General features: G+C 45.3%; 1 protein-coding gene across 1 annotated transcript in view; it reads right to left on the bottom strand.

Moving 5' to 3' along the window:
* LOC127007165 (serine/arginine repetitive matrix protein 2-like) overlaps positions 1-15,131 on the bottom strand; it is a 59,147-nt gene extending 44,016 nt beyond the window's left edge. Inside the window, exon 1 of the mRNA XM_050877878.1 lies at positions 14,576-15,131. Coding sequence (XP_050733835.1) covers positions 14,576-14,627 — 52 coding nt within the window. The 5' untranslated portion in view covers positions 14,628-15,131. The remainder of the gene's footprint in view (positions 1-14,575) is intronic.
* Between the last annotated feature and the right edge of the window lie 649 nt (positions 15,132-15,780).

The following is a 15,780-nucleotide window of genomic DNA, read 5'->3' as shown; positions in this document are numbered from 1 at the left end:
CTGGTTGGGTTCCTTCACCACCCCTACCACCTCTACTACAGCCACTATCATCCTTCTCCACCTCTACCTCCACCATCACCACCAACAACATGGCTCTATCTACTCCACCCCAACCACCACCACCATACTACCTCCACTACAGCCACCACTATCATCCTTCTCCACCTCTTCCTCCACCACCACCAACGACAACATGACTCTACTTCCTCCACCCTAACCACCACCACCATACTACCTCCACTACAGCCACCACTATCATCCTTCTCCACCTCTTCCTCCACCACCACCAACGACAACATGACACTACTTCCTCCACCCTAACCACCACCACTATATTTTTCCACTGCTTTCTCCACCACCACCACCACCACCATGACGACCATCACGTATCCACAGACCACCTAAACCTCGACTCTACCTTCTCCACCGAAACCACCACCACCTTCCTTCTTCTTCTCCTCTTCCTCCACCATTCCTATCTTCATCCAACACTTCCTTCACCACCGTCACAACCACCTTCCCCACCACCATCATCCTGACTATCCTTCACCGACGGGAGGGAAGATCGACACATACAAAAATAAGTATGAAAAACAAACAGAAAATAAGGTAGAAAGATGGAGGGAAGGGGAAGGAATATTAACAACCAAACAAAATACAAGAAAATCAATAAAAAAAATCATGACAGCGACGCGGCGAGAGATAAGTAAACTTGTTCCCCTCAGACGTTCGTAAAAGAAGCTGTGAACAGTCATCCCGTTACAAAAGCGAGCCAGCCAGAGCGAGGGGAGAAAAAACCTGTCCTTCTGCCACCTCTGAGGGACGTTCTTGCTAGGCCCAGACCCTCCTCCCTCATCTGGGCTGCGATAATTAAGTCGTGTAAGTGGAAGGTTATTATGTCTCGTAAACTATAACTGATAAACAGTAAACACCACACTTGTGAACTTGATGGCGCTGATGTAATTTCTCGGGGAATTTATATAGATTTCTCACTGCCTTATAGAGTGACAGATATTTATAAACAATTCAAGAATTACATTTTGCGAGTTAGTACACGTTTTAAGGTGTTTTCCACTGCCTTATATATTATTAGATATTTATAAACAATTGAAGGAGTACTTTTCGCAAATAAGTATATGTTTTGAGCAGCTTCCCACTACCATATATAGTAATAGATATTCATAAACACTTGAAGGATTACATTTTGAACATTAGTATACGCATTGCACTGTTTCTCACTATCTTATATAGTGATAGATATTTATAAACAAGTGAAGAAACGAATGTTCCTCATTATTATACGTATTGAGATAAGTATCCATATCTTGAGTTATTTATAGTGTTCTAAACCGTCTTAGAGAGCATTGCATATTCATAATCAGTAGAGGGAAGCATAAATATACTTTGAAAAGGTTATAAGCGATAGAAATACTTGAGACTTCTCTGTTCACCTAATGTCCAAATGAATATATGCAAACTTTACGCCGTACATTAGTTGGGTAATACCTTGAACAACAGACAAATATACTCCTGCCCACCAGATGAATAAACAAATACCTGTACAGACTAATTCCCCAAGCAGTTTATATTTACGTACCTGACTACCTCATAAATAGACAGATATCGGTACATTACATTTCGAGTTGGACGTCGCACGAGTATTTCCTTGCACAGTATTCATGAATTTTATACTTCTGCCCTATAAAGAAATTCAAATATGAAAATGATATCAATATAAATATAAATAACAACCATCAATACATTTCGAACTGAACGTCGCTGGGGTAATTCCTTGAACAATATTTATACTTTACCTAATAAAGAAATACCCGTAAACCTCCTTGAGTGTGTGTGTGTGTGTGTGTGTGTGTGTGTGTGTGTGTGTGTGTGTGTGTGTGTGTGTGTGTGTGTGTGTGTGTGTGTGTGTGCGGCATCCTTCAGGGCGCCAGGTGCTGCCCGCCGCCCAGCCCTGGTCAGGCGGCCTTGGCGTGAGGGGGAGATCCCGGCACCCAGCCAGGCCCAACGGGAACAAACCGCGCGAAGACGAATGGCGGCAGCGCGGCGCAAGAAACAGGAGCCGATACACACGAACACTGCTTGTAGTCACCGCCAGAACATAAGAACACCAGCACTGCTCTTAATTATCTCTCACACAATACAATACTGCCTTAACTCGAGAACACAAGCACACACAACACAATACAGCGTTATCTTTCCATAAGAATACAAACAACACTAGTAGAGACACACGAACACCATTTTTCTACCTTTAGTAACACAAGCAGACACAACATTGCTCATACGTATCTGCTTTGACTCAATAACGCACAGAGAACACCATCTATATTTCCTCTTATGAACACTTGCTTTCTCTCCTCCTTCCCTCTACTTTCCTTCTCTTCCTCCTCTCTTTTGTATCTCTACACGAACACTATTGCTTCCTTTCATTCCTTTACCTTCCTCTTCTCCCTATTCTCCTATTATCTGCCTTTTTCTTTCCCTTCTCTCGTTTTCTCTCCTTCTCTTTCTCCTCACCTGTCCCCTTTCTCACCGTTTTAACTCCCCTTCAAGAACACGTTACGTTTCGATTAGCATACAGTCTGACGCCTGCTTCCCCAACAACACAGATCCTTAGATGTAAAAATAGATCAAGGTCTTTAGAATACAATGCGCTTTTGAGAGAGTTTGAAAGCCTTGTTATAGACAGACAAATATATATAGATAGATAGATAGACAGATAAGTAGACAGATAGGTAGAGAGGGAGAGAGAAAGAAGGGGAGTGTTTGAGGGGAGACTAAACTAAACAGCCGACCTTCATTTGTTTGTGTATGGTTCGCGTAGGGCGTTGACGAGGCTGCCGAAGTTTTTATATTTTTTTCTCTCTCTCGTTACGGGTTGACAAAAGGAGGAATGCGTTTGTGGGTTTGTCGTCTTGATGGTGTTTTGTTATTGTTATTATTATTATTATCATTATTATTATTATTATCATCATCATCGTCATTGTTGTATCGACGGGAAAAGGGGTTATTTATTATGCTCTCTCTCTCTCTCTCTCTCTCTCTCTCTCTCTCTCTCTCTCTCTCTCTCTCTCTCTCTCTCTCTCCTCAGGCCAAGGTGTCTCTCGCTCTTTATTTACACACTTGCACAAAAACACGATCACAAGTACACACACACACACACACACACACACACACACAGCCATTAATCAAGCGGCGACTATTATCAAAAGTGTCAGAAATTCAGATAGTCTCTCTCTCTCTCTCTCTCTCTCTCTCTGCTGGCCTAGATGAATTATAGGGCACGCTGGACACAATAACAACAACAACAAAAGCAATATCACACAAAACAGGTATTTAATCTATTAAAGGAAGATTAATTAAAAACTTGACAAGTATAATATTGTTCATGGCGGCAATATTCTTTAAAGATCTACACATGCCGTATTTTTTTTTTAATATGTTAACTTTTTTTCGTATTTTACCCCCTTTTTTTCTCCTTCGTCCTCCCTTAAATGATTTCTCAGCCACCACCACCACCACCACCAGCCTCCAATATGGCACTGTAACTAATTTCTTTCACGGTGATTATAACTAGAGCAGCCACAGGCGCTGGTACAACAAAGCAGTGTTACCAAATATACCATGATGACAAAGGATGGAGTCACTATATTCTACAGGCACACGTTTCACTATACACTGTCGTAACAATAGTAACTATTAATTTTACCTACCAAAGGCACAGGGGTTATTGAGACGGATATGAGCACTGAGACCACGCGCACCTATACCGTATGCCCCAAACTTTATTTATTACGTTCAGCAAGCATCTTTCCTTTCCCGTGCCTAAGAGTTGCTGGCATTCTATAGTCTAGAAACGAACCTCTCAGAAACAGACTTCGATGACAAAGAACTAAAGTCATCTTACACCGCAGCCACAGTTCTCTAATGTTCCTTCTCGGTGATGACTAATAAGAACTCCACTTACTTAATATTCTACATTCATACCTCTCCTAATCAGACTGCGATGACTAAGAACTGAGGTCATCTTACACTTCAGTCACAACTCTCTACTGCAGCCTATACCATGATGACTCAGTACAGTAGTCACTCGATATTATGCAGCAACTGTTCTCTGATGTATACAGTTTGATGACTAAGGACTGGAGTCATTCTATATTATGCAGAAACTGTGGGAACTTACAAACTTTCTCTCCTTTCTGAAACCGCCGTTCTTCCCTGTACACTGTGGGAACAAGCATGGCATTAGTCAGTCTCGATTCTACATGCACGGGCCTATCTCTATCTCTCCTTCTCCGACCAGCATGCAAGACAATGGGACAAGGAGCCGAATAAAGCAACCACCACCACCAAGAACAACAACACCAGCGCCACGTCAGCTTTTGTGTTGTGACAGGGGAGGGGAGGGTCTAAATATCTCGCAGCAGAAGCCAGGGCAGCAGCATAAAGACGGGGCGAGGACGCAGAGACATAAAACAGACACACACAGACCCTGGCAAACATGGATGGAAATGAGAGAACACAAGAGAGTGAGGGAGAGAGAGAGAAAGAGAGAGCAGCTTCCGTATCTTGTTTCTCGAATATGTTCAATAACGAACGCTCATTCACTTTTTTTTTTGTTGCGTTGAATGTGATGGATAGCATAAATGTCAGACACACCTTTAATTAACCTGGACAGCTCATACCCGGGCTGAGTGCAAACTAACAAGCTATTAATAGTTTAGCGACTGTGTAGCTTCTGATAATATGCAAATTCTACATTCAGAGTCGCCTAATCACTTCATAATTAAACTTGGCACTTCCTGAGAGGGGTCGAGAGGAACCAGGCATCTATCAAGGCCACGAAGAGTATTTCTCAACACACTGAAAGACAATTACTCCCCGCCGATCATAACACTGAAATGGGTTAGGGAGTGAAGGGGAACGTAGGTAGGTCGGTAGGTAGGAGTCATCGACGGGAGGCAGGGAGGGGGCAGCAGAAGGTAAGGTAAGGCCAAGGGTACAGATGAGGTGAAGGAGTTTCAAGAGTCGCTGCAAGAAGACACAGACGCCGAGAGAGAAATGAATCAACGATAATGAAGGGAGAGAGAGAGAGAGCGAGAGTGTGTGTGTGTGTGGGGGGGGGGAGGTCGGGAGGGGAAGGGCGAGGGAAGAGGAGGAGGGGCCAGAAGGTCTACCAGGGACCCGCCAGTGCCCTCCCTTGCCCAAGTTTGGCGCACACAGTTGCCAGCACAAACCCTAACGCTTGGAGGTGGCGCAGCGCCGAGCGAGTGTGTGTGTGTGTGCATGTGTGTGTTGGGCCAGCGGGTCTTGTAGGTCACCTGCACCCGTGTTTGTCCTGAAAATGGGCTTCGAACACGCTTTTTCTCTCCCTTTCTTACCTGACCCTTCGAATAGTCACCCTCGGCAGCGTCCAGCAACACTACTGTCTCGACGCCGACAAAAACTAGTGCCATTCAAAAAGCATTCAGACCCCGAAGAGTGGAGTGGAGGGTCAACCTCTTCATAAGGAACCCAGGCTGTTGAGGTAAGAACTGGTGGCCGGCCTACACGACTGAGATAAGAGACTCTATGCACCTGACCTGACCGCGAGATGCAACGCTGAGAGAGCCGGAGGAACAGACACAAACACATGGCGGGTGGGTGGCAACACGGTGAAGTCGAGGTCGGCTTCTCCGAAAGTCATACATCCACGGGCGGTGATGGGGAGAGTGCCGGTAGGTAGGTACACACATGCTCCCCACACCTGCCCTTGCCGCCTTGCATCTGACATACAGGCGGACTGCAACTAGCATACGAAATCAACAAGCAAAAAGAATCGCAGTAGGAGGAACAGTAGAGAAGGTGAGGGAGGGGGCAGAGTGGATAGAAGGTAGGAAGAAGACTAGAAAGATATAAATCGAAGTAGGAGAGATAGTAGGGAAGATAAAGGAGGAGAAAGAGTGGATACAAGATAGAAAGAAGAATAAGTAGAACGACATGGATCGCTTTAATAGAGATAGTAAGGATTGTGAGGGAGGAGGAAGAGTGGATAGGAGGTAAAAAGAAAACTACGAAGAAAGACATGGACAGCAAAAGAAGAGTCAGTAGGGAAGGTGCATGAGGGATGACGAAATATGGATAGAAGATAAAAAAGAAGACTAAAAGGAAAGATGTATTTAGTCTTCTTGGATACGATCGGCGCCTCTTTCATCTCCCCAACGCCTGCAACACCTCCCTGCTCCCCCCATCATTCATTTGCATCACTGCTGGACTCTGACCCAACTTCGAGCCCTACCATCTGGCGAGTCACCTCCTCTAATGGACTCCGACCCCCTGGTGAGCAAAGAACACACTGATAACAAACATTCCTCCCGCGATGACTGTACACTGGTAGGTAGAGATAAGAGTAACTTGATATGAGAGAGGCTGTGAATGAAGGGGTGGCGTGGGTGGTGGTGGAAGGGCTGACTCGGGTAAATATGGTATAGATTGAGGTGGGTTAGGGATGGTGAGAGCGAGGTGAGAGGTGATGGATTTTTCTTTTTCGATTTTTATTTGTGTAGTTTTCAGGGTTAGCCTTGGCCACGCTTCCCTTCCCCCCCCCAACCCCCACTCCCGCCCTTCCCCTTGATGTATTCCTTTTCCCTTTTACTTGTTTCTGGTCTTCTTTTCATTTTCTTTTTACCATTTTCATGTGGTTTCTCTTTTCACTTTCACCTTTTTTTTTTTTTTTTGGACACATTTACCCTCTCCATTAATTTCTACGCAGTCTGGCTTTTCACGTCAATTTTCGTTTTAGTTCTCTTCTTTCCTTCATTCGCTTGGCCTATCTTGGATGGATTTACACTCTCACTTAATTTCTAGCCTGGCTTTTCAAATCAGTTCTAGTTTTTGTGCTCTTTCTTCCTTTCTTCCTTTGCTTGGCCTACCTACCTAACTACGTAAACCATTTCAATAGAGCTTCATTTACGCTAAGTGCCGCTGAGCCCGTTAACGAAGACTGACACAAGCAAAAATATACTTCGAGGTGATGCATGGTTGAAAAATTGTTGCGTTAGTCTTTTTCCTTCCTTCCCTCGCTTGCCTTACCCAACCTACCTACCTAACCACGTAAACTATTGCAACAGAGAGCTTCATTTACGCTAAGTGCCGCTGATAGCCCGCTAACGAAGACTGACACAAGCAAAAATATACTTCGGGGTGATGTCAGACCCTGGGCAAACACACTCGCGGGCCGAATAAGGAGCCAGGGAGCCCTAAGACTGATGCGGCAAAATAACACCTCCTCGCCCTCGCTTTCGCCTTGCATCTGCGGGTCACAGACATCAAAAGGAGCGCCGAAAAGTAAGACGCCTTTAGTTTATTGCACTTAACTCTCAGCTTCAGCGCCGGGAGGAGGAGGAGGAGGAGGATATCAGTAGCCATCTGTGTGTGTTTGTGTGTGTGTGTGTGTGTGGCCTAATTTTCGCACTAATGAATTATTTTCCTACCTCAAGTCTCTATAAATAAGGTCTGTCGATTATTTTGTTGCTATTACGCGAATTCTTACATGATTTACGCTTTTTTATTTGGCTATTACGCGCCATCATTAACGTTTTACGGTGTAATTATATCTCTTGTGTCCTGTCTGTTCTGCCGGGTCGAGAAACTATCAATATGTCTGTCTGTCTGTCTGTCTACCTGTCCGTCGTACTTTTAATTAATCATTCAAACTATCTATTTGTTTGTCTTTATTCCTATACATCTATCTATATATCTATTCATCTATCTACTTCTGCATCAGTTTATCTATTTATCTATCTATCTACCTCTCTACCTACCTGTTTACCTTTCTCTATCTCTATTTACCTAAGGGGAACACTAAGACTCAACAAAGAGAACTGTAGCGTCTGGGTCAGGTCACAATACCACAGCAGGGCGTCGGAAGGTGTGAGGGCCGCGACAATGGCCTTCAAGGGGAGCTCTACAGACACGCCCTCTTACACCTCTTTCAAAGTCCCTCGGCAGGAGACTCCAAAACATCAGCGGGGGAACAAAGGCGGAGGAGGAGCAGGTGGAAGGGAGGAGGAATGTCTGCGCGGTGAATGGGATGACTGAGAGAAGCTTAGCGTGGGACTGTGAAGCGTGACAAAGGTTAATTAGGGGTGATTATTGGACGTCTCGCACCTGTGGGAACACCTTAATTACTGGTACTCGTTTTTAGTTGTTTTAAGCTTTTTTATGGGGACGGTGTTAGGTACTGAAGATAATAATGCAACTATAACTACTACTACTACTACTACTACTATTACTACTGCTACTACTACTACTACTACTACTACTACTACTACTATTACTACTACTACTACTACTACTACTACTACTACTACTACTACTACTACTACTACTACTACTACTACTACTACAACTTATTAAGCCTACTCCAGACTATCATACATCAAAGAACTTTTTTATACACCATTTTTTTTTATCATTATACATTTGATGATGATGCAACTACAACAACTACTGCTATTTATACAACAAGTCGTTTAAGCCTATTTCAGACTACCATATACAACAAAACAAAACAAAACAAAAACAAAACTTCCCATTTAACACTTTTCTATCTTTATTTACTTTTCGCGGCACGACTCCCCCGAACGCAACCACTTGAGAGACGAGGCACAGTCACCGAGCCCTCGCAGTGAGTGTATACGCCCAGGCCCTCCGCTCAGCCAGCCTGCCAGTCCTCTACACACCCTCCGCCTCCATCCCTTCCTCCCACAACACTCCACGCGTCTCACAAACAACAGTCACACTCACACCACATAGATCAGCACCCTTACTAGCCTTCCTCAGCCTTACATATACATAGCCGCTACCTCCGTCTGTCTTTCTCTCTTACAACACTCCACGAATCACACAAACAAGAGTCAGAGCGTAGACGCACTTGTCCCACGCTGGTCCAAGTCACTCCTCCGCCCTACATATATGGCCGCTACCTCCGTCTGTCTTTTCCCTCTCAACACTCAACGAAGCACACAAACAAGTCAGAGCGTACACACTTATCCCACGCTGATCTTCGTCACTCCTTGGCCCTACGTATATACCTGCCACCTCCATCTGTCTCTCTCACAACACTCAACGAAGCACACAATCAGCAGTCACTTATCCCACGCTGGTCCTAGTTCCCCGACCAGCCAGCTAAGAGACGACTCCCTGGAGATGCAAACATTTATAAAACAAACACGTAGGGAAACGAGAGAGAGAGAGAGAGAGAGAGAGAGAGAGAGAGAGAGAGAGAGAGAGAGAGAGAGAGAGAGAGAGAGAGAGAGAGAGAGAGAGAGAGAGAGAGAGAGAGAGAGAGAGAGAGAGAGAGACACACACACACATCGCAGCTCACTCAAGCGACACCGCACGAGACGCAAGAGTCGCAGGAACAAAAGTGCAAGTGACAAAGGCAATTTAGGCAACAGTGAGGAGCAAGTCATTAGAGTCATCAGATTGCACCGCCTCCTCCTCCTCCTCTTTCTCGAGTATATATAGAATGTGTAGCCATCCTTAAGTTAGCAGGAAGAAGCAATCATTCACGGCTCAACAACTACCGCAAACAGAGTCACCCTTATGCGCCTTACATCACCACCACCACCACCATCAGCGCGTCCTCTCCTGAGTTCCGGGAGGGAGAGATAAAGGTCCGTAGCGAAGAGTGGAGAGGTGAGGCAACCTGATTCCCGCCTGCCTGACCCCCGACTCCTGCCTGCCCGCCTGACGGACCCCTCCCTGTCCTACCCTTCCTTACCTCTTCTCGTGTCGCCGCCCACCGCTACACACACACATACACACACACTCACTTCTCGCCTACTTCTCCTCCTGTGCCGTCCACCGCAGGGCCCACACACCCTTGCCCCACCCTCAGCCAGGCGCCTTTACTTGCTCTTTGCCCTCTCCTGCACCCACTGCCGTTCTGTCCCAAGGTCTAGCACGTGGACGGCCCCTGCGGTACTCCGGCGCCTGGCTCACCTTGGCGACTCTACCTGTCACTCAATCACGCTGCAAGGGACATTAAGGCTGCAAGAACGGCTCTGGGCCTATACAAGTAAGGTGTGAGCAGCGGTCCGCGTGTCGTTTGTCATAGTTAAGCTTAAAATATGAGGGGGAATTTGCGTCGATAAATCTGGTGAAGCGAGTGACAGATATGAAGTAAAGTGGAGATTATGTTACGAGGTCGGAGCTTGGATAAATGTCAGGATGAAGGGATTTGTATGTATACGTGGCCAGAGATATGAGGTGAAAGGATATATGTATGCGCATGTCTGTATTTATTTATATATGTATGTACGATATTCTAACAAACGTATATACAGTTTCGTAAGTGACAAGGCCGTCGCGAGGCAATAAAGGAACAGAAAAAACAAGAAAAGTGAGGGAAGAAAAACAATACAAAAATAGAAAACTGCATTCCGGATGATAAAAAAAAAACTAGACTAGAAACATAACTCACCGGCGTTTTCCCAACAATAAAGATAATAATGTTAATAATAATAATAATAATAATAATAATAATAATAATAATAATAATAATAATAATAATGTTAATAATAATAATAATAATAATAGTAATAATAATAGTAATAAACTAACTTTACTAGGAAAACTTTGTAAAAAAGAAGTGGGTAAATCATTATATTGTTGAATTGCAGATAAGTCAAAATGGAAGTACAAGTTGGCAGTATTCTTTAAACATATAAAATAATAAAGGCGTTACGTCTAATTTGCTAAAGTAGGCCTACAAACTTATTATCTTATCGCTATAACTATGTTTTTTCTAATGCAGTTTGATCTATAAGTGACAGTGAGGTTAGGTAGGGTGCATTTTACAGGAGCAGCCTTAAATAGACCATCCGGCCTCTTGCACTCCTTGTATTCTTGGTTTGGTTTACAGGAGCTGCCTTAAATAAACCTACCGGCCTCTTGCGGTCCTTGTATTCTTGTGTTCTAGGTTTGGTTTACAGGAGCTGCCTTGAATAAACCTACCGGCCTCTTGCGGTCCTTGTATTCTTGTGTTCTAGGTTTGGTTTACAGGAGCTGCCTTGAATAAACCTACCGGCCTCTTGCGGTCCTTGTATTCTTGTGTTCTAGGTTTGGTTTACAGGAGCTGCCTTGAATAAACCTACCGGCCTCTTGCGGTCCTTGTATTCTTGTGTTCTAGGTTTGGTTTACAGGAGCTGGCTTGTATAGACCTACCGGCCTCTTGCAGACTCCTTGTGTTCTAGGATCTAAAAGAACTCTCACATCAGGGTAGCGGCGCCCGGAGACCTGAAGAGGAGAGGACAGAGAGAGAGAGGAGACGAAAGGCGAGGAGGCAGATTAGTCAGTCATCCTGCCCTGTATTCCTCCCTCTCCCTCTCCCTCCATCCCCGCCTCACACCTCAGAACTGGACTTCGCACTCCCTGCAGCTTCCACCCACCCTCTCCTTCGCTCCGTTCTCTTGCCTACAGCGCTTTTATAACCTGTTGCTTGTTTGGTAATAGGTTATGTGCAGTGTTTTGTGCGGATATCCTGTGAGAGTCTGATTTTTTTTTTTTGTTGTTGTTGTTGTTCATGGGAAGTTGCCACAGTCTGTATTAGCTTTGCAGCAGTAGTGGTGGTGGTGATGGTGGTAGTAGTAGTAGTAGTAGTGGTAGAAATAGTAACAGAAGTAGTAGTAGTAGAAACATAAGAAGCAAATGAAGAACAGCAACAACAACAGAAAAGGACAGAGACGGAGAGATGAATGAACGAAGCAGGAGATGAAGAAAAGACGAAGAGGAGATGAATAAGAAGAGGAGGAAGGAAAGACGAAGAGGAGGTGATTGAAGAGGAGGAAGATGGAGAAACAAAAAAACAAAGAAAAAATGGAAAAGAAGGAGGAAATGAAGAAAAGACAAAGAAGAGGTAGATGAAGAAAAGGAAGATAAAGAAAGAGCAATGAACCTCGTAAAAAAGAACGCCACCTAATCTTATATAATGGGGCAAGGAAATATGTTGTTTGTGTTTGCCGAAGCGCAGCAACACAGCCCTTATCTAACTCCCCCACCCCAACCCTGACCAAGCTGCCGGGCTCATCCACGTACTAAAAAGCCCGAGCCGATGAAATATTGCACCGCCGATCATCTTCCAACGTCTATATTTTCGCTCTCCTCCCTCGGTGAAGCTGCAATCGACTTAAAAAAACTTGGCCCTAAAGAATGTAAAATACGCTCGGTAAATATTCAAGGCTTAACCCCAAAACACCACATTATCTCTGGCAACATTATGCATCAGTAACCACGATTAGAGACCAGCCCACTTCCTCCTTGATCCGGCTAAACCTGAAGTGCTTGAGCAAAAGGGAATCTGCTTAACCTAATCCAATCTAACCTCAATCAAGCCACTTCCTCTTTGATTCGACAAAACCTTAAGTGCTGGCGCAAAACGAACGTCATTCCCAATCCAAGCAAACCTCAACCCAAACACTTCCTCCTCCATTAGACAAAACTTAAGCCTGAGCAACAGTGAATCTTCTTAACCTAATCCAACCCAGCCTCAACTTCGCCACATTCTCCTCGATTCGGCAAAACGTTAAAACCCTGGGCAAGACGAGCATCATCTTAACCTAATCTCAGTTAACCTCATCCTCTTCGATTCGGCAGGCCTTAACAGCTTGAGTGAAAGGGAATCTTCTTAACTGTGTGCTGTGCGGTCTTGATCTAATCTAACCCGATCTAACTAAGCCACATCCTTACCTAGCCTCGAAAACAGCCCCGCCCACATTCTCTACCCCACGCAGTCTGAAGAACTCGACCAGAAGGGGGATTTAGTGCAAAGTAAGTATAGTTGGTAGCATACACTACAGCTGCGCGTGCCCTCGGTGTTAATTTCCGCAGCATTAGTATCCATGATGTTAAATTGAATCGCGCATCCTTTTGGCGTCTCGTACACATTCCACTGCATGTAAAAAGGAATGTTCAGTCTAAAGCTTACCCAAATAAGGCTGGTCCTGTGTTTAAGGGAATACAACAATGCTAAATGACACTAATTTGCCACTTGGTCAGCGGTTTTGCTCATGAAGGGTTGGGTACAAAAGTGAAATGCTTACTTTGTTCGGCACGCTAACAGTTGCATGTGCCAGGTAAGAAGGTAAGGATCAAAACTACAGAGAAACCAATGCGCAACGCTAAACGATACTAATTTGCCATTTAGTCAGCCGCTCTGCTCATGAAAGGTGAGTACTACAGTGGAATCTTAACGTTATTCAGCACGCTAACTGTTACACGCACCAGGTAAAAAGAGTAAAAATCGTAATTACATGGCAAGCAATACGTGAATTTCCTTCCGGCTTCAATGATATTCTTCCTTTTGTTGTTCTTCCTGTTTTCTTTCTGTTCTTATTTCGCCGAAGAGAGCGCAATTTAAGTGGGATATTTAAGTTTCCCAGCACAGTAAGTATGAGCTAAGGGAAGAATATTTACCCCACACAAACTAACACACAAGAAAGTTTTCCCTCCGCTACACAAGTATTTATTTTCCCTGATACAGTTATGGCAAAACATTAAAAGTTTCTTGGGACAATACGAACATTATGCATTGGGGTAAAGAATCTATATGCAAACTAACACAAGAATGTTCCCCTTCTGTTGCTTCACAGGCACATATTTTCTGGTACAGTTATTTACACCTGGCGGAACGGTAACTCTGGCCGGCTGCGAAAATAACTCTTGGGGATGGAAAACCACATATTCACTTGACCAGCAGCAACAGGACAGGACAGAAGAGCAGTCTAGCTTACAAATACAGCCCACCATTAAGATCAATTAGAGCACCATACATACTCTTAGCACCATTGAGAAAGAACATAAAGGAAAGTCGAACATTGTTTTATCCACACACCGGTACCAGGATGAACGAAAGCTATTCTCTCTCCTTAAAATAACTTCGAGCAAAAGATATGAACAAAAAACAAGTCGTGTAGTGTTGAGGATACCACACAAACAAACCTTCAGAGACAGTGGGTATAAATCATCGCGAGAGAGGGAGATGATGAGGCAGGTGAGGTGGTCGAATTACGATCGTCTAAGTTTCAACACTTGACTTGCATCATCGAGTTTAGGTTAACGTTTCCATATCAAAGAAGAATAAAACAGACAGTCAGACAGTGACTTTTCGTAAGATATTTCACGTTGTTGACAGCCGATGTACTAAGATAGATTACTAGAGTTTGTGGTGGGTGAAAATTTAAGTTATGTGTGACACTGCAAATTCAAATAATACGATAATGCAATACGAAAGAAAGGTGACCACCGTTTCATCGCGCCGGCTGTGACAGCAAAGACTGTGCAACTCTTGACAATTTCATCAATTCTGCAACTTGTGTCCGACATTCACTCGCTGCATTGCATTCAGCCAGACATGCTATTTGTAAAAAAAATATCAGTCACCTTTGGAAAAAGAATACGAAGGAAAGAACGGTAGAAGTATGAATAGGAAAGAGGAAAATAAAGTTACAAAACAATCGAAACCGCAATCAAGTGACATGCAAAAATTCACGAGAAAGGAATTATAAGTCCGTACCTTCGCTCTGGACGATATGTCTTTCTTCTTGGTATGAGGTGCACACGATCATGGTGACGACAGGCAGACGACACGCGGCTCACGCCAGTCCTTGTCAACAATAATAACTTTGTAAAGTCTACTTCGGTGAAGAAGTAACTTTAAAGTCACATTGCACTTTAGGAACACTTTAATCCATACAGCCCCTCGCGTCCATAACGTGAGTATTTCCTTGTCTTGCCGGCAAAGACGTTAGTTACCGAGGGGGAGGGCAAGGCCACTGCCAGTCTCAACTCAGGCCTCGACGGGAACACAGACACAGGCGGAGGGTGTGCGAGGCCCAGGACGAGTGAGCACTCCGTGGCGTCGCACGTCCCCTCTCCACAACATCCCACAGCTCACTGATTCCCGGCTCACCTCGCCGCGGCTGGCCTGCCTCGCCGCCCGCCCAGCCAGCCAGCCGCCTGCCCCCCTGCCCCCGCCTCCCCGCCCGGCACACAGCCCCGGCCCTCGGGGGGTACAGGCTCAGAGCGGTCGGCGACTCGCGGAGGCTTGCATCGCCCCCCTCGCCCCCGGCCTCCCCACCCCCGCAGATGAGGCTGGCTTGAATGTGCCCAAGTGTTCAGCTGCTGGTCTGGCGGGTGACCCTGTCAGCCCGGAGGTCACCCTGTGATCCTTGCCGGTGCACTCTGTGTCACCTGCTGCCTCCGCGGCCTGCTCGGCACACTCAGCGTTGATAACCGTGACATCACCCGCTGCGGGACAGCACTGCTAGGCAGCAGCTCCTCAAGCGGCAAAACATGCCGGGATCTGATTCATGTTGGCGGAACACAACATGTCCATTGTTAACGGCGACATATGTGAGGCTATTTTTATTCTTTCATATGTCTTTCATATGTCCGATGTATTTTGAAATTAATTTTCACAGCGAGCGAGGACAGAAATACACTCGTTTCTTAGAACTATATAAATAATCTGGACTAAATAAACGGCGACCATACAGCAGAGGTGTAGTAGTACTGCAGGAAAGTCCCGACCAGGCGACAGTCAGGCATGAATGGGGAGCGTGGCTCGGCGTGCCGACGGGACCTGCCCGGCCTGCCTGACAGCCTCGACGCGCTTCGTCCCCACCCCCACCACCGCTACCACCACGACCTCCAACCCCGCCGCCGCCGCCGCCGCTGCATTACCTATTTTTATCGCCACAGCAGCGCAAGCAATTATCT

Source organism: Eriocheir sinensis, chromosome 34 (genome assembly GCF_024679095.1).
Source record: "Eriocheir sinensis breed Jianghai 21 chromosome 34, ASM2467909v1, whole genome shotgun sequence".
NCBI lineage: Eukaryota > Metazoa > Arthropoda > Malacostraca > Decapoda > Varunidae > Eriocheir > Eriocheir sinensis.
The sequence above is the reverse complement of the archived record's forward strand: the minus strand, read 5'-3'. Positions and strand labels throughout refer to the sequence as shown.